This window comes from Microcaecilia unicolor, chromosome 12, assembly GCF_901765095.1.
Source record: "Microcaecilia unicolor chromosome 12, aMicUni1.1, whole genome shotgun sequence".
NCBI lineage: Eukaryota > Metazoa > Chordata > Amphibia > Gymnophiona > Siphonopidae > Microcaecilia > Microcaecilia unicolor.
In genome coordinates this window covers 70,755,125-70,777,465 of record NC_044042.1, presented here as the reverse complement: position 1 = coordinate 70,777,465, position 22,341 = coordinate 70,755,125, and the positions used below count along the sequence as shown (strand labels likewise).

General features: G+C 47.6%; 1 protein-coding gene across 3 annotated transcripts in view; it reads right to left on the bottom strand.

The window, feature by feature from the left end:
- Positions 1-22,341, bottom strand: part of ZPBP2 (zona pellucida binding protein 2) — a 175,681-nt gene that overhangs the window by 50,712 nt on the left and 102,628 nt on the right. For all 3 annotated transcript variants that reach the window (XM_030221879.1, XM_030221880.1, XM_030221881.1), the window contains exon 5: positions 3,978-4,196. In XM_030221879.1, coding sequence (XP_030077739.1) covers positions 3,978-4,196 — 219 coding nt within the window. The remainder of the gene's footprint in view (positions 1-3,977; positions 4,197-22,341) is intronic.

Below are 22,341 nucleotides of genomic sequence, written 5' to 3'. Positions count from 1 at the left end.
CCCAAGAACAGAATAGCCTCATGAACCTAACAGGCTTCCGCCGGCTCCTAGTGCCCGACCAAATGGAAGAGCTAACTGCAGAGGATATAAAATTAGAACTTACAATGCCTGTATAAAGAACGGAATCAGTTCTTCCCTTTAAAGAGCCTGGTTGCGGTGAGGTAAACTCCCTCACCCGCGGGCAACTCCCTCTGTTCAAGGTGCCCTGAAAAGGATTCCCCTGACCCTGGGACACCCTCCGAATCCATATGTCGTCCCAGGATTATTATGGAGGGCTAAGTGACTTGCTCACGGACAGAAGGAGCAGCAGAGGGAAATGAACCCAGACAGCCAGGTTCAAAGCCTGCTGCACTAACCATTATGCTACTCCTCCACTCTACCGGCCCCTTAAACCCAACTGGGCCGTCTTAGGCGGCTTCTGTACGAACTCAGAGCCCGAGGCAGCAGAGCCTCGAAAATGGCTGCCTCCTGCCCCTCTCCCTCAGAGCGCAATAAAAATGCTTTGAGCAAAAGAGTAAAAACTCCGGGGGAAATGCCCCCATAATAGCCTTTTCCGGGAGAGAAATCGAGGCTTCTCTGTCGGAGGGAGCCCCAGCAGATCCCGCCGCCGCATCCTGAGACCGCGGCGCTAGCAAGAAAATGGCGCCGGCGGATCAACCGGTCCAGTCACAGACTTTCCCACCAAGCGAGAAACGATCCCTTTTGGCGCTGTGGTGCCCAACACGCAATCCCCTGATCCGCACTATGACTCACTACTGTCGCGGAACAAAACTCACAGGGAAGCGCCGTGCCACCGTGCCCCGCAGCGCGAGCTGCGCTTAACGGACTCCAACAGAACGGACATAGCCCCAAAAGCCTTACCTTCTCCACAGTCCCAGCCCTGCTCACGTTCCAAATAAGCTGAACGGAGAATTGTTCCAAGCGCCAAGCAAGCCAAAATGAGGCTGTACTGGAGAATCGTTCCGTCTGGTTCTTTTTTTTTTTTTTTAAGAGACAGGAGAGGAATACAGCCAAAATCCTCAACAGAATTTAAGTAGGCTGACAGGGGGAGAAGGGTAGGGACCTGGCACCACCAGGTGTATCCCAGAATGTGCTCCAGCACCTCAACCCCAGAGAAAGCTCAACACACCCGAGGGAACGGGATAGGAGCCTCAGGCCACAGAGCTGCACTTTATGCTCCCTTCTACCTGCTAGATAGAGAGAATACTGAAGTGAGGCTGGCTGCACATGCTCTATTGTAGCAAACTTCTGAGTTCTCTCTATCTAACCTGCTACAGGAGGGGCATAACCCACAAGTCTCTGGATTGATCTGGGGACGCTATGGAAACATTGTTCTAGCTAAATTCATGCAAAACACCTCGATATGCAGAGAACATCAGAAGCAGCATTATTCCTGGAAAAATAAGGCCAGGTCAAAGTTGGTACTATTTTTCCTGCTCAGGAGCTGACAACCTGTGGCCTGATGCTTCCTGGTGCCATCTTAACGGGCCCAGAGCAAAAGGTACTTCTCCCTTCCCTCTCATGCAGCTTGCGAGGCTAAGTTATTCTTTTATTGCAGGAGTAACTAACCTGCCTTCATAGAATTGTCTTCCACTTGGATAAGGCCCTCAGATATTTTTAGAATATAACCTGTTGATTCAAGTATGTTACCACAGGCTAGTGATTCCCATGATAAACTAAGATATGGTAAAAAGTTAACTTGTATTGGTCCTTAGTAACTATTTCCCTAAGTTACAAATTTTCACCAATTAGGAGTTCCAAAGCTTATATTTTAAAACTCTCACAAATATAACTGTATGTGGTTCTGATAGCAGAAGAAAACTAGCAGAAACAAGTTTGCTGCTTGCCAAATCCTCCTGACAAATTAAGGACCATGGGCAAGATGCATCAACCAAACGTAAAAAAATCTAAAACGTAAAAGCCCCTAACGAATTTGAAAAAACGAAGAATGCACCAAAAAAACAAGTAGCACATGTCCGGTGCGGTATTGTAAAGTACAATGCATTAAACTGGTGTAATCCCCATCGGTAATCGGCCCCTAAAGCATGCGCAGAGCAGCCAAGCGTTATGCTGGCTGCTCTGCGCATGCCACAAACGTCAAAACAATAACAACAACAAAAACAAAACATAACGACGTGTTTCGGGAGAGGGCAAAGGCGCTCGTCAGGAGCGTCTTGTATGGACGGCCTTGCCCCCCCCCCCCCCACGCCCGAGGTCGCCACTGCTCCCCGCTTCCCCCTGCAGCATAAAAATCCAAACTTTAGCAGCCCCCGCCCTCTCCCTTCCTCTCTTCCTTTCTTTCTCCCACAGCTCCACCTCCCACCACCCTCCGCCCCCGCCACCCCCCTGAGGTTGTCGCCGCCGCTCCCCCCCTCCACTTTACCGGGCCCGCACAGCACCTCTCACCTCTGTGTGAAGGCGTTACTTACGTCAGACAGGGGCGGGCCCAGGTCAGGGAAGGACAGACGTCCTGAAGACTCGGCGGCGATCAGATGTTCTTCTTGCCCATGCAGTGCCTTCACACAGAGGTGAGAGGCGCTGCGCGGGCCCGGTGGAGGGGGGGTGGGAGCGGCGGCGATGACCTCAAGGGGGGGCGGGGCACAGGGGCGGAGGATGGCGGGTGGCGGAGCTGTGGGAGAAAGAAAGGAAGGAGGAAGGGAGGGGGGCCGGGGCTGCTAGTTTGGATTTTTATGCTGCAGGGGAAGCGGGGAGCAGCTGCGACCTCAGGCGGGGGGGAGGACACGAGGGCGGAGGATGGCGGGAGGCGGAGCTGTGGGAGAAAAGAAAGGGAGGGAGGGGGCCGGGGCAGATAAAGATTTGTGCTTTTTAATGCAGGGGGAGTGGGGAGCAGCGGCGACCTCGGGCAGGGGGGGGGGGGGGGTGCAAGGACGCTCATTAAGGACGCTCCTGACGAGCGTTTTTGCCACCTCCCTCCCAATTTTTTTTTTTTACATTACAGTTTGGAAGCCGGGCAGCCCTAACGAAAGGTACATACCTCTCGTTAGCTTTCTGGTGGTTTTCCTGCGTTAGGGCAAGCGGTAAACTTTGATGCATCTCATTTCAATAGGGTTTCTACACAATTTGCTCATCTGCATTCCGTTTTCGTTAGCTGCTACCGTCGTCGAAAAAAGGCCTTTAATGCATGTCACGTTTTAAAACTTGTTCGTTAAAGGGTTGTAAAAGGGTCGTTAAAGTTTAGTGCATCTTGCCCCATGTACAGAGAGAGTGGAGAGAACAAAGAGATCTCTTCCAGCAGCTGAACTTAGCAGGTCAAAAATCAGCTTTGGAAGCCACTGAATTAGCATACTTGAAAGTGCCACTACTAAACATTTCTGCTTTAGGCAAATGCCCCGTTTGCCTATGCCGTAACCCTGATTACCCTGTTGGTAAGGATTTCTCCATTGTTTATATCATTGATTTCCAAACCTATCCTACTGACCCCACAGCTAGTCAGATTTTCATTGGAAATTTATTACTACTAATCATTCCAATATACAACACGGGGTCTTCAATGCATTTTTGGATATCCTAAAAATCTGACTGACCGTGTGTATTCAGGACAGTTTTGGGAACCACTAACATAATGTATTACAACCAGCAAAAAAGCAAAACAGCGAAGATGACTAACAAAAACAAAAATAATCAAAAATTAAAAACAAAAAAAAATCAAATTTGTATTTAAAAATACAAATACATAAAAAAATATGAAAAAAACGACACTTGTTTATAAAAAATTAAAACACTTTATTAGCCAAAGGATAGCAGGGAGAAAGGGACTCGACACAGCTGTTTTTCGGCCGTACAGGCCTGCGTCAGGAGTCTTCTCACCGTGTGTTGATTTTTAATTCTATCCAATTGTAAAGGGAATATGTGTGCCTCTTTTTAAACTGTAGCGTTAAATGATCCTTGGAACAAAGTGAAGCAAAAAGCATCAGAGCAGCGTCTCGTCTCTGTAAAATCAAACAGAGCTAGCTTACCTTTGAAAGATATAAATAACACACTCTGGAGACCATGTTTTGGAACTTTGATGACATGACATTTTAAAAATTCATCTGTGAGCTCGCAGGTCAAGCTAAAGATGAGATCCTCCATTATCTTCTTCAGCTCTTCAAGGTATTGATCATTTTCCACAATATTGCAAGCTTGGGTGCTAAACCGGGCACTTACTTGGAAAGTGTAATCAGGATCACGGTATGCTGAAAGTACAGGAGGATTACAAAAGAGTAAAATGAATCACAGGTACGGTACCACTAACAATTCCAATGGCAAAAGAAAAATTCAGGCTGAAATAGGTGAGCATGCAATACAAATGGTTGCTGAAAAATCTAAGTCCTTTTCATTTAGGTTTCTGTTTCAAAAAATCATACATGTATATGTATCTATATTGATATGTGAGGTCAATATTCAAACGGTAGTTATACATTTTGCACAGGGCCAGAGCAAGGGTATTAAATGTCTTAGGCAGTCAACCATGCAGCCTAGAGAGTTGCACAGAAATAGGGATTGTGGGAATCCCATGGGAATCTCCTCCAGGTCTGTGGGAATCCCACAGGGATGGAAGTAGTTCCTTTGGGGTTCCCATGAGAGTGTATCCAGTCCACAGTCCAGTGTGAGACTTTCACAAGTACCCAGCATCCTCCAAAGCCAAGTATTGTCTCCTCCACAGCTGACTGTTGCTCTCTATCTCTGGCCAGGCTGATGCAGCATTGCTCACAGTCACAGACATGAGCCAGCAGCATCATAGGTCACCTGTGTGCGTGTGGTGACCTCCACGTGTAGCAGCATTTCACATGTGTGCAGCCAGAGGGGGTAGAGTGCTGCCTGCCCACTGCGATGGTAGCAGCTCATTAATTTACCAAGTTTATTAAAGGACTTTCTATCCCGCCAATCAAAGATATCCCAGTGGCTTACATTCTAATCTTAAGTAGAGGAGTGTGGTAGCCGTGTTAGTCCACTCTTAAGGTTATCAATAGAAATCAAACAAAATAAAACATGGATAAGATGATACCTTTTTTATTGGACATAACTTAATACAAGAAATGTATTAAGTTATGTCCAATAAAAAAGGTATCATCTTATCCATGTTTTATTCTAATCTTAAAAAGAAGAAAGAGTGCACAGGGACAAAAGTGCATAGACTACAGTATCCATGAGGGTTGGAGGGTGGAACTACATAATTTGATGGGAAAGTTAGGTGGGGGGGGGGGGGGGGGGGGGGGAGAAGTACAATAGGGTTTAGCCCAGTGTTTCAGTTTTGCCTCCAGCTGGTGCAGTTTCACTAAGTGTATGCATCTATAAATAAGAATGTTTCAAGATCTGATTTGAACTTGAGAAGGGATGTCTAAAGCCTGAAATGGTGTGGAAGCATAGTCCAAAGTTTGGGCTTGTACTGAAAAAAAAATCACATTCCGTCTGATATCAAGCATTATCGATCTGAAGGAAGAAACATTAAGCCTGTTTTGGTGGGCAGATCTGAGTGCTCTGGGAGGGCAATAAGAAGTCAAAAACCTGGAGAGATAGGGCAGTTCTCCAGCAGAATGAATTTTGAATACTAGTAGAATTTTGCAAGTAATGTGATGCGATATCAGCAGCCAGTGGGCTGCTTTAGGGAGTTACATGATTGCATTTGCGATGACCTGTAATCAATTTAATGGATGTGTTCTAAATAACCTGCAATCTTTTACGGTCCTTTTATAAGGCATTAGAATAATCCAGCTAATTACAAGCAAATGGATATGAATGTTTAGCGCAGGGGAATGCAGAAAGGCAACTGATCAAATCATATGGCGCTTTTAGAAAGAACATTTAACCACTGCCAAAATTTGTGGGGAGAGATGTGTCCAGGAGTACTCCCAGAACACCAGTGGTAGACACCAGAGGAGTAAGGGCTACCAAGGATTTTGTTTGGTTTCTTATAAAAAGAAGTTTTGGATTTGGCGGGATTAATAATAAGTTTGTTGTTTTGTAGCCAGTCTATCAATTGTTTTAATTTGCCATTTACAATTTGAATAGAGTCAGTGGGGTCTAGGGTACAGACAGCTTGGATGTGTCAGCACAGATGTTGGCTGTGAGCTCTATAGATTGTAGAAGGATTAAGAGTGGGCCAGAAAGATGTTGAAAAGGGCGGAGGTTAGGATGGAGCCTTGTGGAACCCCTGAGAGACAATAAGTTAGGAATACCCCATGTCATGTTTGAACTGTATAGGAACAGTCTAGTCTATAAGGTAGAAGTAAACTAGGCTCAAACTGTGTCTCTGAAGCCTAGCTGATAGTGTTCTGTCCTCTGACAGCCTCGCACTAGTTTATAATGTGATCCTAAAATGTGTTTAATGCCTTTACTGTTATTCTCATTTCTAAGGACTTTCATTGCTGCAGTTCTCACTGCAAAGATACGTGAGCAATGCATTGTGTGTAATGTAGTTCACAGGCGATGCAGCCACACTTGCCTATCTGTATAAGAACTGTACTACTGGTTGTGCTGCTGCCTAGATTTCCTCTCTTTCTCAGCCAAGCTTGGCTCCTATGTCTACCTGCTATCATTTCCCGGTCATTCTTACTATCTCTGTCCTGAGAGGTCAGCCAGGTACCACCTTTCCTTCCAAATGAGGGCTGTCCTCTAGGACCACCCCTTGCTACCCGATGACAGGCTCTGTCCCCATTGGTCCTCCTCCTCCTCCCTGGGCGAATATTCTTGACCTCCCTCTCGCCATGAGGTATTCTCCATCTTGCTTCAGACCAGCACTTGTCCTGCTTCAAACTCCCTGGAACGAACTTAGTTTTTTTACCTTGAAAATATCTCCCTAATGAGATATCGCACGCACACTCCAGTCACCCAGCTCTGAGCCACTTCTATCTATTCAGCTATTTCTCACCTCTGCAATAAAGCTGCTTCTCTTCATATTTCTACCTCCAACCACTGCTACAGCTCAGAATTACGGAGTCTCTGTGCCCTGGGGCAACACTTCTGAACATCTGACTGTGAGTAAATTATCTGTATTTATGCAATAAAGGAAACTTCAGAAAAATAACAGAGACTTCAGGTGTGCGCTGGTGTGCCAAGGTTATACTCCAAGATATTGAGACTTTAAGTTAACAAGTCTTAAGTCTTGACAGATAGAGTCAATTGAGAAGCGTGGGATGATCACATCAAATGCTGCAGGGAGGTTGATGGAAAGAAGAAGTACTGACCTTGCCCGATCCAAGTGCTAATACATATAAGTTGTAATGCCCAGCAGTGCAGTCTCAGTACTGTGATAGCATCTGAAGCCTGTCTAATTTGGGTGGACAGCATGGGTTTTATCTAAAAAAAATCCTGAAGTTGACAGTGTACAAGAAATTCTGTGATTTTTGCTACAAAAGGGCAGTTGGCAGTCAGGCAGGCGATAGTTATTGCAGTCACTGATAGCACCTGCGAGATCCTTTAATTTTGGTCTAATAGTAGCAGCCTTCTATGCTCTAGGGATGTAACCTGACCATGCCAACAGAGCTAGCTGGGATGAGTCTGAGACCTTTCAGGTAGCACAAAACAAATAAACAGATAAGAATGTGGGATTTTGCCATAGGAATGCAGCAGTGCAGCTGAATGGTTGCAGAACTTGCATAGTTGCTTGACTAGGTGACTCTCCTTACCCAAGCACGCTTATGTAAGCAGTAGAATCCCAGTTTTCCACATTTGGTGATATAAATCTTGTTTTAGGCAAAGCAGGACTGGGACAAGCTTAATGGCCATCCTGGACTCATCACCGAGATTGACATGGGAGAGCAATCTTTAAGTCATTTCAGGAGCCTTATGTGAGAAAAACTCTGCATTATTAGAGAATAGCTACGGGGCTCACCAAACAGAGATGGTTTTCCAAAGCATGAATAGATTTATTTATTTTTAAAACTTGTATACCACCTATAACTAGGTGGTTTCCATAAAAAAATTCATAATCAACCACAATACAAAAATATTACTCAGCATCTAATAGCTGGCATGTATAATAATTACCAAACGCAGAAACAGTTTTGTTTTCAAACGTTTTTTTAACTGCTTAAGGTCAGAGCGTTGACGAAGTTGGCCAGACAGTTCATTCTACAAGGAGATTCCAGCTGACACAAGCCAAAGCTCTTGGGTTAGCATAAATACTCAGAGTAGATTCTAATCTTAACATACATCTGGAATGTACACCTGAAGTGCTTGCTTCAGATAGAACAAAGCATGAGCAAACAACGCCTGAACAGTTGTCAGCACCTTAAAATTAATTCTTTGTGCCACTGGAAGCCAGTTTAGTTGCTTAAAAGCAGGTGTCACATGTGAAAATCTAGATAAACCCACAATTGTTCTCACAGCAGCATTCTGGACTATCTGCAATACCTTAACTCCATGATCACCACCAATAGTTTCATCTCTTTCTTAACCAAAACACTCATATTTCCCAAGCAGTCTCAGGCCACTCTTTCAATTCTTCCCATCCCACAATCACGCCATTCTCTTCCATCCACTGTTTCACTCCTACCATATACCTACTCAACTGCAAATTTAAACTTTCTCCCCACTTCAATATCGGGGAAAATAATTGCACATCACCTGCATACACTCAATAATTAACCCCTAGTGACTGAAACATTTTGCCCAAAGGTGCTTAATATATATTGAATAACAATGATCACAGGGCTGATTCCTGTGGAACTCCACATTCAAACTGTACAGTTGTAAAAACCTGCAATCCACTCCTCACTATCATTGACCTTATCATCAAATAGGAAGCAAACCACTGCAATATCATCCTGCAACCCCTAAACCTTGTAACTTATCAAGCATCAATTCCAAATTAACAGAATCAAACGCACCAAAAACATCCAGGTATACTAGACAATAACATATTATTATCCATATTTTAAATAATCTACAGTAGCGATCAACGTCTCACAGAGGCATAGCCAGTTCTTGACAGAGAGGGGCCAGAGTCCAAAAGAGGGGGGCCAAAAGAGGGGGTACCTTGACTGACGGGGGTCCTCAACCCCTGCCAGCTGAAGTGGTTTGTCCCATGCTGGTCTCATATTGCCTGTCCTGGTCTCAATCAGGTGGATGTGAAGCGTCTGTTCACGCTTTCCAAAAATACTAGGACTAGGGGGCATGCGATGAAACTACAGTGTAGTAAATTTAAAACAAATCGGAGAAAATTTTCTTCACCCAATGTGTAATTAAACTCTGGAATTCGTTGCCAGAGAAAGTGGTGAAGGCGGTTAGCTTAGCAGAGTTTAAAAAGGGGTTGGACGGTTTCCTAAAGGACAAGTCCATAAACCGCTACTAAATGGACTTGGGAAAAATCCACAATTCCAGGAATAACATGTATAGAATGTTTGTATGTTTGGGAAGCTTGCCAGGTGCCCTTGGCCTGGATTGGCCGCTGTCGTGGACAGGATGCTGGGCTCGATGGACCCTTGGTCTTTTCCCAGTATGGCATTACTTATGTACTTATGTACAATCACACCGTGCACACTCATTTTAATAAAACTGAGCATGCGCGAAGTGTCACGCATGTTCAGGTTCACTAAAACGAGTGTGCATGGCATAGCTGAGAATAGGCAATGCAACGAGACCAGCGTGGGACAAATGCTTAAGCTGGGGGCCCCCGCCAGCCATACTGGGGGCCCCAGAGCCAATATGGGGGGCCCAGGCCCCCGTGTCATCCAATTGTTTCAATCTATTTTTTCCAGAATGTTTCCCAGAAATGGAATAGTTGAAATTGGTCGATAGATAATCCTGCATATTTCAAGAATGGCTTTATGGTAGCTTGTTTACAAAACTGTAGAAAAACACCTTCACACAATGATTTATTTACAAGCTGGCAAATAGATAGTGCAACCTTCTGGGACAATGCACGCAACACTCTAGTCGAACAAGGATCACGCACGGACCGTGTTGGAGTAATCAAGCAAATTATTATTTCAATTTACTTATCATGTACCAATTCAAATTCTATACTCAGTGTAATGGTAGTGAATTTTAAAAGATTGTTTTTCAACTCTGTCTTTGACTGAAAGTAACTTTTCTTGTAAATACAAAAAACAAGTTGGAATGCAGAAGATAAGACACAGCTCTAACAAATTTGGTATGTGAAGGGGAGGATGGCATTTGTTTTCGGAAGTCCAGCTTGGCCACCTGGGCTTGGGAAAGCATGTGACCACGTTCCCACAGACCTAAGCAGAGAAGCATTCTGTAATTTTCCTTAGAAGCATTTTGTAACTTTCCTTAGCTCTGGACATGGGCTCAGAGCCTAATAAAAAGGGAGGGCTTGTCACAGCAGGGTGGGAGCTCATCTGTGTTTAACGTACAGACTGCGCAGAGGATCTGTTCCTGGTCTAAAGCTCCTGGCACTCGCTGTGAACCGGGCCCCTCCCCAGCTCATGTTAAGAGCCTGGATGATGTAAGGACCAGTGATGTTGTATGTATGTATTATTGCTTCTTTTCCTGGTCTAAGAACTCTTTGCATTGCTTAGATGTAGAGACTAGTGATGTAATGATTGTTTATACAGCTAATCATTGTGTGTATATGTGCTAACCATTGCATATATCCTAATCATTGTAGAATTTAGCTCCTCTAATAAAGGTTTTCATTTACTTATTACGAATCCAAAAGAATCCACAGTAGTCTGTGTCAGTGAGACAGGCTGTAAATATAGCAGTTCACTTAGCAATGAGAAAATTTACAACTAAATCTGCATCTGGTTCCACAGCTGTTTCCTCGATCTTATAATAACGCATCAAGAAAGGTACAGTTTGGTAGAACTCTTTAGGTCTATGCAACACTCCTACTATCCTCTGTTGAAAATACTGATTTTTTTTTTACAACCTCACACAAACGCATATATTCACACAACCAAATACGATAACCATCATAATCATCAACATCTCGAGTTTTCCGCCACTTACACTCTGCTTGTCGCAACTCATGCCCCACTTGCAAAACCCCTGACGTTTTCCATAGACACGGATTATTATCAGTTCTCACTTGTACCTCTATACTCGGGGCAACAACATCTAATGCTTGCTCCAATGTAAGCACCAAATTCCCTACCATATCTTAGAATCAGAATCCGAAAACTGCAAACTTGAGGACCAAACTGCCCAGAGATCTGCCACCTCAAAAAGTTGCCTAATTTGCATTTTCCTCTGAATCTCACCCTCTTTTTTTTCCCATGCATATTTAATTAAAATAAAATGAGATATTGGTCTGATCATCCTATCTTGCCTTCAAACAGGTGACAAAAAAACTAAATCAAAACATGTCCTGCTGAATGAGTAGCTTTATGTACTATCTGACACAATGAAAGTGCTTCTAATAAGTAAAACAACAGATATTCTTGTTTAATAAAAACATCCCCCTCTGGCACAAAAGGGATATTAAAATCACCTAACAAACACAATTTTGTCACATCAATAGAAAGACCAGAAAAACTGCAATAAAAACTAAAAGTTTTCAATAATCACTCCAGGTGGAAAATACACCAACAAAAAGGCAATATCATCATTCTTAACAATAACACATTCCCCACATTCACTCACCTCGACACACACCAACTGTAATTTCAAACTAACTTTCTAAAAAATCACAACTCCCCCTCCACACTTCCTAGAACGACATGCCCAATGCCATTTATATCCTACTGGACAAAATTGTCTTATTACTACTATATCAGTTTGCAGAAGACATGATTCAGCCACACGTAACACATCCAACTCTTCAACATTCAAAAATTAATACAGCCTTTTGTCTAATAGATCTTGCATTCAAATAAGCAATCTTCAACAATGAACCAGCAACCTCCTTCATATCTACAATAGGTATATTCTTCAAACAATCAGTCACTCCTGGATAATCACGCCTACATGTTTTAAAATGACAAAGTCCCATATCTACCCCTCCCCATCCACTGCCATTACAAGCTTAGCATAACACCAAGAAAAAGAAAAAAAGAAATTAGAATAAAAATAACCTACTAATCTGCTCATTCAAAGGCTCACTCAAAGGAGCACTCTAAGGAGCAGGACCTGCTCCTCAGTCGCGCTCATCAGTGCGACAGAGATAGCTGTTGCTTCTCCGGCACTACCACAGCACTTTTAAACCTCACAGCTGTGAAGCAACTCACTCAAAGGGCAGGTCAGCAGTAGTCCCAGCTGGGCAGATGGAAAATAGCACCGGAGCTTCCTCAAGAAAGGGTTCAGCACAGCTCAGGAATCAGAGCACTGCTGGTTTCAAAGCTTGTCTCTCTCTGGCACTGCCACAGCACTTTTAAACTTCTTAGCTGTGAAGCAATGGTTGGTTAACTGTCAGAGGAATAGTGGTAGATAGGCGAAGTGTTCCTTGGGTAACCAGGAATAATTCAGTTACTATAGGAGGCATTGTTTCTCTTTGAAGTGGGAGCAGAAAAAGTGAATGCTACATACCTGTAGAAGGTATTCTCCGAGGACAAGCAGGCTGATTGTTCTCACTGATGGGTGACGTCCACGGCAGCCCCTCCAATCGGAATCTTCACTAGCAAAAGCCTTTGCTAGCCCTCGCGCGCCGATGCGCACCGCGCATGCGCGGCCGTCTTCCCGCCCGAAACCGGCTCGTGCCGGCCAGTCTCATATGTAGCAAGACAAAGAGAAGGGAAGACACAACTCCAAAAGGGGAGGCGGGCAGGTTTGTGAGAACAATCAGCCTGCTGTCCTCGGAGAATACCTTCTACAGGTATGTAGCATTCGCTTTCTCCGAGGACAAGCAGGCTGCTTGTTCTCACTGATGGGGTATCCCTAGCCCCCAGGCTCACTCAAAACAACAAACATGGTCAATTGGACCTCGCAACGGCGAGGACATAACTGAGATTGACCTAACAATTTTTCCAACTAACTGAGAGTGTAGCCTGGAACAGAATAAACATGGGCCTAGGGGGGTGGAGTTGGATTCTAAAACCCGAACAGATTCTGAAGCACAGACTGCCCGAACCGACTGTCGCGTCGGGTATCCTGCTGCAGGCAGTAATGAGATGTGAATGTGTGGACAGATGACCACGTCGCAGCTTTGCAAATCTCTTCAATAGTGGCTGACTTCAAGTGGGCTACCGACGCTGCCATGGCTCTAACATTATGAGCCGTGACATGACCCTCAAGAGCCAGCCCCGCCTGGGCGTAAGTGAAGGAGATGCAATCTGCTAGCCAATTGGATATGGTGCGTTTCCCCACAGCCACTCCCCTCCTGTTGGGATCAAAAGAAACAAACAATTGGGCGGACTGTCTGTTGGGCTTGTGTCCGCTCCAGATAGAAGGCCAATGCTCTCTTGCAGTCCAATGTGTGCAGCTGACGTTCAGCAGGGCAGGAATGAGGACGGGGAAAGAATGTTGGCAAGACAATTGACTGGTTCAGATGGAACTCCGACACAACCTTTGGCAAGAACTTAGGGTGAGTGCGGAGGACTACTCTGTTATGATGAAATTTGGAGTAAGGGGCCTGGGCTACCAGGCCCTGAAGCTCACTGACTCTACGAGCTGAAGTAACTGCCACCAAGAAAATGACCTTCCAGGTCAAGTACTTCAGATGGCAGGAGTTCAGTGGCTCAAAAGGAGGTTTCATCAGCTGGGTGAGAACGACATTGAGATCCCATGACACTGTAGGAGGTTTGACAGGGGGCTTTGACAAAAGCAAACCTCTCATGAAGCGAACAACTAAAGGCTGTCCTGAGATCTGCTTACCTTCCACACGGTAATGGTATGCACTGATTGCACTAAGGTGAACCCTTACAGAGTTGGTCTTGAGACCAGACTCAGACAAGTGCAGAAGGTATTCAAGCAGGGTCTGTGTAGGACAAGAGCGAGGATCTAGGGCCTTGCTGTCACACCAGACGGCAAACCTCCTCCATAGAAAGAAGTAACTCCTCTTAGTGGAATCTTTCCTGGAAGCAAGCAAGATGCGGGAGACACCCTCTGACAGACCCAAAGAGGCAAAGTCTACGCTCTCAACATCCAGGCCGTGAGAGCCAGGGACTGGAGGTTGGGATGCAGAAGCGCCCCTTCGTTCTGCGTGATGAGGGTCGGAAAACACTCCAATCTCCACGGTTCTTCGGAGGACAACTCCAGAAGAAGAGGGAACCAGATCTGACGTGGCCAAAAAGGAGCAATCAGAATCATGGTGCCTCGGTCTTGCTTGAGTTTCAAAAGTCTTCCCCACCAGAGGTATGGGAGGATAAGCATACAGCAGACCCTCCCCCCAGTCCAGGAGGAAGGCATCCGATGCCAGTCTGCCGTGGGCCTGAAGCCTGGAACAGAACTGAGGGACTTTGTGGTTGGCTCGAGATACGAAGAGATCTACCAAGGGGGTGCCCCACACCTGGAAGATCTGTCGCAGTACACGGGAACTGAGCGACCACTCGTGAGGTTGCATAATCCTGCTCAACCTGTCGGCCAGACTGTTGTTTACGCCTGCCAGATATGTGGCTTGGAGCACCATGCAGTGACGGCGAGCCCAGAGCCACATGCTGACGGCTTCCTGACACAGGGGGCGAGATCCGGTGCCCCCCTGCTTGTTGATGTAATACATGGCAACCTGGTTGTCTGTCTGAATTTGGATAATTTGGTGGGACAGCCGATCTCTGAAAGCCTTCAGAGCGTTCCAGACCGCTCGTAACTCCAGGAGATTGATCTGCAGATCGCGTTCCTGGAGGGACCAGCTTCCTTGGGTGTGAAGCCCATCGACATGAGCTCCCCACCCCAGGAGAGACACATCCGTAGTCAGCACTTTTTGTGGCTACGGAATTTGGAAAGGACGTCCCATAGTCAAATTGGACCAAATCGTCCACCAATACAGGGATTTGAGAAAACTCGTGGACAGGTGGATCACGTCTTCTAGACCCCCAGCAGCCTGAAACCACTGGGCAGCTAGGGTCCATTGAGCAGATCTCATGTGAAGGCGGGCCATGGGAGTCACATGAACTGTGGAGGCCATGTGGCCCAGCAATCTCAACATCTGCCGAGCTGTGATCTGCTGGGACGCTCGCACCCGCGAGACGAGGGACAACAAGTTGTTGGCTCTCGCCTCTGGGAGATAGGCACGAGCCGTCCGAGAATCCAGCAGAGCTCCTATGAATTCGAGACTCTGCACTGGGAGAAGATGGGACTTTGGGTAATTTATCACAAACCCCAGTAGCTCCAGGAGGCGAATAGTCATCTGCATGGACTGTAGAGCTCCTGCCTCGGATGTGTTCTTCACCAGCCAATCGTCGAGATATGGGAACACGTGCACCCCCCGCATGCGAAGTGCCGCTGCTACTACAGCCAAGTACTGGAAGTGACGTGTGCCCAGCTGAAATCGCAGATACTGTCTGTGAGCTGGCAGTATCGGAATGTGCGTGTAGGCATCCTTCAAGTCCAGAGAGCATAGCCAATCGTTTTCCTGAATCATGGGGAGAAGGGTGCCCAGGGAAAGCATCCTGAACTTTTCTTTGACCAGATATCTGTTCAGGGCCCTTAGGTCTAGGATGGGACGCATCCCCCCTGTTTTCTTTTCCACAAGGAAGTACCTGGAATAGAATCCCAGCCCTTCCTGCCCGGATGGCACGGGCTCGACCGCATTGGCGCTGAGAAGGGCGGAGAGTTCCTCTGCAAGTACCTGCTTGTGTTGGAAGCTGTAAGAGAGAGCTCCCGGTGGACAATTTGGAGGTTTGGAGGCCAAATTGAGGGTGTATCCTTGCCGGACTATTTGAAGAACCCACTGATCGGAAGTTATGAGAGGCCACCTTTGGTGAAAAACTTTCAACCTCCCTCCGACTGGCAGGTCGCCCGGCACTGACACTTGGATGTCGGCTATGCCCTGCTGGAGCCAGTCAAAAGCTCGTCCCTTGCTTTTGCTGGGGAGCCGAGGGGCCTTGCTGAGGCGTACGCTGCTGACGAGAGCGAGCGCGCTGGGGCTTAGCCTGGGCCGCAGGCTGTCGAGAAGGAGGATTGTACCTACGCTTACCAGAAGAGTAGGGAACAGTCTTCCTTCCCCCAAAAAATCGTCTACCTGTAGAGGTAGAAGCTGAAGGCTGCCAGCGGGAGAACTTGTCGAAAGCGGTATCCCGCTGGTGGAGCTGCTCTACCACCTGCTCGACTTTCTCTCCAAAAATGTTATCCGCACGGCAAGGCGAGTCCGCAATCCGCTGCTGGATCCTATTCTCCAGGTCGGAGGCACGCAGCCATGAGAGTCTGCGCATCACCACACCTTAAGCAGCGGCCCTGGACGCAACATCAAAGGTGTCATACACCCCTCTGGCCAGGAATTTTCTGCACGCCTTCAGCTGCCTGACCACCTCCTGAAATGGCTTGGCTTGCTCAGGGGGGAGTTTGTCCACCAAGCCCACCAACTGCCGCACATTGTTCCGCATGTGTATGCTCGTGTAGAGCTGGTAAGACTGGATTTTGGCCACAAGCATAGAAGAATGGTAGGCCTTCCTCCCAAAGGAGTCTAAGGTTCTAGAGTCCTTGCCCGGGGGCGCCGAAGCATGCTCCCTAGAACTCTTAGCCTTCTTTAGGGCCAAATCCACAACTCCAGAGTCGTGAGGCAACTGAGTGCGCATCAGCTCTGGGTCCCCATGGATCCGGTACTGGGACTCGATCTTCTTGGGAATGTGGGGATTACTTAGTGGCTTGGTCCAGTTCGCCAGCAATGTCTTTTTGAGGACATGATGCATAGGTACTGTGGACGCTTCCTTAGGTGGAGAAGGATAGTCCAGGAGCTCAAACATTTCAGCCCTGGGCTCGTCCTCCACAACCACCGGGAAGGGGATGGCTGTAGACATCTCCTGGACAAAGGCCGCAAAAGACAGACTCTCGGGAGGAGAAAGCTGCCTTTCAGGGGAGGGAGTGGGATCAGAAGGAAGGCCCTCAGACTCCTCGTCAGAGAAATATCTGATGTCCTCCTCCTCTTCCCACGAGGCCTCACCTTCGGTATCAGACACAAGTTCACGGACCTGTGTCTGAAGCCGTGCCCGGCTCGACTCCGTGGAACCACGTCCACGGTGTGGGCGTCGAGAGGTAGACTCCCTCGCCCACACCGGCGAAGCTCCCTCCGCCGACGTCGTCGGGGAGCCTTCCTGGGAGGCGACCGCAGTCGGTACCGCACGCGGCACCGATGTCGGAGACCTCACCCCGGGCAAGGGGCCAGCCGGCGCCTCACTCGACGGTACCGGTGGCGCAAGCACCCCCGGTACCGGAGGGGAAGGGAGCAACAGCTCTCCCAGAATCTCTGGGAGAACGGCCCGGAGACTCTCATGCAGAGCGGCTGTGGAGAAAGACGTGGAAGTCAATGCAGGTGTCGATGTCAGAGTCTGTTCCGGGCGTGGAGGCTGTTCCGGGCTGTCCATAGTGGAGCACATCGACACCTCTTGAACTGAGGGTGAGCGGTCCTCTCGGTGCCGATGCCTACTCGGTGCCGACTCCCTCGGCGACCCAGAGCTCTCGGTGCCGATACGGGAAGGGGACCGGTGTCGATGCTTCTTCGACTTCTTGGGACGAAGCATGTCACCGGAGCTTCCCGGCACCGACGAGGAGGACGTAGAATCCAGCCGTCGCTTCCTCGGGGCCGAGGCCGAAGAAGGTCGGTCTTGGGGGGGCTGTACTGCAGGAGCCCTCAGGGTAGGGGGAGACCCACCCGAAGGCTCACCGCCACCAGCAGGGGAATGGACAGCCCTCACCTGCACTCCAGTCGAAGCACCACCGTCCGACGACATCAGCAGAAGTGGAGGTCCCGGGACCACCGAGGCCGACGCAGCCTTCCGATGTCTCAGCCCCGATGCAGAGGGTCGATGCCTCGATGCACTCGCGGCCGAGGACGGAGGTCTGGACGCTGTCGACGTTGATGCACTCGATACTCCCGGTGCCGATGCCGACGAAGAGCCCGAGAACAAAACGTTCCACTGGGCCAATCTCGCTACCTGAGTCCGCTTTTGTAAAAGGGCGCACAGACTACAGGCCTGCGGGCGGTGCCCAGCCCCCAGACACTGAAGACACGACGCGTGCCTGTCAGTGAGCGAGATTACCCGGGCGCACTGGATGCACTTCTTGAAGCCGCTGGGAGACTTCGATGACATGGGCGGAAAAATCACGCCGGCGAAATCAAAACTCGTAATTGCGGTAGGCACCAAAAAGAGGGGGAGAAAAAATTCGACCCGAGGCCTCAAAAGGGCCTACCCCGAAGACGAAAGAAAACTTACCGGGGCAAAAATTGAAAATAGAGGAAAGGGAAAAAGACCGAAAAGGTCCACTTCCGAAATCCTTTTTTTTTTTTTGCGAAAAGTCAAAAGAGACGCGCGAGGTCGACTTAAGGGGCGCGAACGGCGTAACACGACCATACCGAGCGCGGACAAAAGAAGACTGGCCGGCATGAGCCGCTTTCGGGCGGGAAGACGGCCGCGCATGCGCGGTGTGCATCGGCGCGCGAGGGCTAGCAAAGGCTTTTGCTAGTGAAGATTCTGATTGGAGGGGCTGCAGTGGACGTCACCCATCAGTGAGAACAAGCAGCCTGCTTGTCCTCGAAGAATCTTGGTTTCCTTGGTTGTCAGGTGGCCTTTCTCTGTTTGGGAGAATCCCCCTTTTTGTTGACCCAAGTCCTCTGTATCCAGGGAGGTTCAGTACAAGAAATGGAGATGGGAAGATAACAGTAGTTGTAGACTTTTTGATGTTCCACTGGACAAAACACAGGATGAAGTCCTATTAATGCTATAGGATCGAGGCCGATATACTGTTGATAGCTCTGCAGATAGCAGCCAGAAGGGATTGCTAAGCTTGTATGACTAGGTTCTTCAATAACAGACCTAAGGAAGAACCTACAGAAAAACCACCAAACGACGCTGATTCTCTTGTTATTAGTTTCCTTAGGCAGTGCCTAAGGGTGCTCTGTAGTACCTACAGTTACTGTAACTGCTCTGGGGAGATCTAGATGTCAAAAACCCCTTCTGAGTAGCACTGCATCATGTTGCACTCTGATTTCATATTGTTTTTCTATTTATTTTATGCAAATGTATCTTTCCTTATTTTTGCCTTTTTTTTACAACAGTTATTTGTCAAAATAGTACACAGGAGCTTATAGCAGTAGTAGTTTTGGTCTTAAGGTGAAGGGATTTTTCTTCCTATCTTTATTTCTTCTTTCTTTTGACAAAAGAACTCAACCACTGGAACTGGGGAAAGATAAGGTAGCTGAGTAATCTCTAAAGGGAAGAAGTCATATGCATTAGCAGATTTTTCAGTACTTGTGACCCAGACCAGCGGAGGTAGGCTACAAGGCTTGACAGATTTGGGGATGGAAAAGAACAATTGGGAAGTTGTATTACGGTAGGGATTACCTGGTGAAGTAGTATCTGAATTAGAGACCTGCATGGGAATAGGGTTTGTTGGAATCACGCGGAACCCATACGAATGGAAGCAGTTCTGCGGGGTTTCAGTGGGAACAGAAACAATTCCTGTGCGGTTTCCATGGAAGTGTAAGCTACACCTGTGCCAGCCTCTCACCTACTGAGTACCAAGTTCTTTCAGTACTGTCGCCTCCTCCTCCTCCTTGCTTTAACAGCACAGATGTGGAAAGTCTTCTATTAAGGAGGTGGCACAGACACAAATGGTGACAGAATTCAAAAATGCTTGGAATGAACACAGAGGATCTCTAATTAGAAAATGGAAGTTATAGAAAACCTAAACTTAAATGGCTGTGTGTGTGTGTGGATGTATTGAGTAACGCTTAGATGGCGACTCTGGCAGTGATGAACTAGGGCCAATACCAGGCAGACTTGTGTGGTCTGTCTACTACTACTACTACGGTCTGTCTCTCATATATGGCAATCTGGTTTAGGATGGCTTGAAAAGGGCTTAGATAGCAACTTCAGTGGGATGAGGACAGTGCTGGGCAGACTTTTATGGTCTGTGTCCCGCAAATAAGAAGACAAATAGATTGGAGTGGGCTTTGACGGCAACTCCAGCAGTTGGAACATAAGGACTATGTCCCAGAAACACCAAAGACCATAATCAAGTATAGCGAATGCTACATACCTGTAGAAGGTATTCTCCGAGGACAGCAGGCTGATTGTTCTCACTGATGGGTGACGTCCACGGCAGCCCCTCCAATCGGAAACTTCACTAGCAAAGTCCTTTGCTAGCCCTCGCGCGCATGCGCGGCCGTCTTCCCGCCCGAAACCGGCTCGAGCCGGCCAGTCCAGTATGTAGCAAGACAATACACTTCAAGGGAAGACACAACTCCAAAGGGGAGGCGGGCGGGTTTTGTGAGAACAATCAGCCTGCTGTCCTCGGAGAATACCTTCTACAGGTATGTAGCATTCGCTTTCTCCGAGGACAAGCAGGCTGCTTGTTCTCACTGATGGGGTATCCCTAGCCCCCAGGCTCACTCAAAACAATAACATTGGTCAATTGGGCCTCGCAACGGCGAGGACATAACTGAGATTGACCTAAAAAATTTACCAACTAACTGAGAGTGTAGCCTGGAACAGAACAAACAGGGCCCTCGGGGGGTGGAGTTGGATCCTAAAGCCCAAACAGGTTCTGAAGAACTGACTGCCCGAACCGACTGTCGCGTCGGGTATCCTGCTGCAGGCAGGGCCGTGCCTAGGGTCTCTGGCGCCCCCCTGCAGACTATCAGTTGGCGCCCCCCTGTAGACTATCAGTTGGTGCCCCCCCCCCCCCCCCCCCCGGACCTGCCTGGCAATGTGCTCTGCATCCGCTAGCGAGGCTCCAAGGTGCGTGGATGTCAAAGAATAAAGTGGTTGCTCAAAGCATATACTAACCACAGTTGCTCAACTGCAAAACACTATACACAAACCTGTGGAAAAACACACTCATAACCTCACCAAACCATAACAGCACTAATTCCAAGGACAGGATGAGCTACAACCTTATGCGTGGAAAGGCAGCACTGTAATTACACCGGGCTCTGAAACACCAGTACACTACCTAGTGAAACAAAAAAAAACACCATAAAGGGCTGAAAATACTACACGCTAGCAGAATACTGCACCTTGATCACACATGAAAAACACATGATACAACAGTCATGACACAATGGACTAGAAATCAAAAAATATGAAGGCAAAATACTGAACTGGAAAGTTACCTCAAGAAGTCAGGCTCAGCATGCAGCAATACTAGAAAAATTGAAACTTACATGCAAAATATCACAGATGCACATTTCCAAAAACTGACATATTCCAATAAATTCTGAATAAAATACTTTTTTCTACCTTTGTTGTCTGATCATTTAGTTTTTCTATTTGCTTTGGTCCCAGTGTCTTCTGTTTTATGCAGTGTCTTCTTTCCATTTGATATTTTTTTCTCTCACCATGTCCATCATCCTCCTGTATCCTTATGCGTACTGTCTACCATCTGTAGCCCTGTCCCTATCCTTCAGTGTCCCGATCCAGCTCTTAAATTCAGCAGTTTCCCTCATTCTGCCCCCTCCTTCCAGCATTTTTCCTTTCTCCCTCCTTTCATCCAGCATTTCTCAGTTTGAGTGCTAGGGTCTTCCCCAGTTTCTCCCCAGCAGCTTCTCTCTCTCTCCTGCCCATGTCCCCTCTTTCTCTCCCCATCTTTAAACTCATCTCTCTCTCTCTCTCTCTCTGTACCCCTCTTCCATCCAGCATCTTCTCTCTGGCTCTCACCTGCTCTTTTCCATGTCCCCTCTTTCTCTCACCACCTCTCTAGGTCTCCCCTGTCTTCCCAATCCCAACCCTGGGACCAGCATGTCTTCTTCTCTCTTCCCTCCCTCCCACCCCACTCTCTGGGAGTTCAGCAACTATTTGTCTTTCCTGTCTTCCTCCTGGAATCCAATACTGAGCCTGCAAATAGGTGGGAAAATGTGGGATACAAATGTAACAAATAAATAAAATAAATAAATTATACAGTACTGAGCCACCTCTCTCCCCCCCCCCTCACATTGAGCAAACTCCCCAAATTAGTGTCCAGGGGAGGGATATTTTGTATGGTGTGTTTTTCTTGCACTAAAGATTTGATTTCCATCTATTACGTCTCCTCCATTTTTTTTAGAAGAGCCTACCCTTCCCACTCCTGGCTTCTGCATCTTTGAGGTAGGATTCTAGGGCACCTCCACCCCCTTGGGGTCGGGTGCATATCTTTGGGCATCCATTCCTCACAGTACTTTTAATAATAAATAAGTACATCCCTAATGTCATGCCCTCTTCACTCATGGTGGTACAGCCGCAAGGGGAGAAGGCAGAAGGGCAGCACAGCTCTCCTCCTCCCCTCCCTCTCGGAACCGGGGAGTGTAGGACCCCTGCCTGGAGGTGTGTCTAGTTGCAAGAGGGGCTGGATCTCTGCCAGTTTTACCTC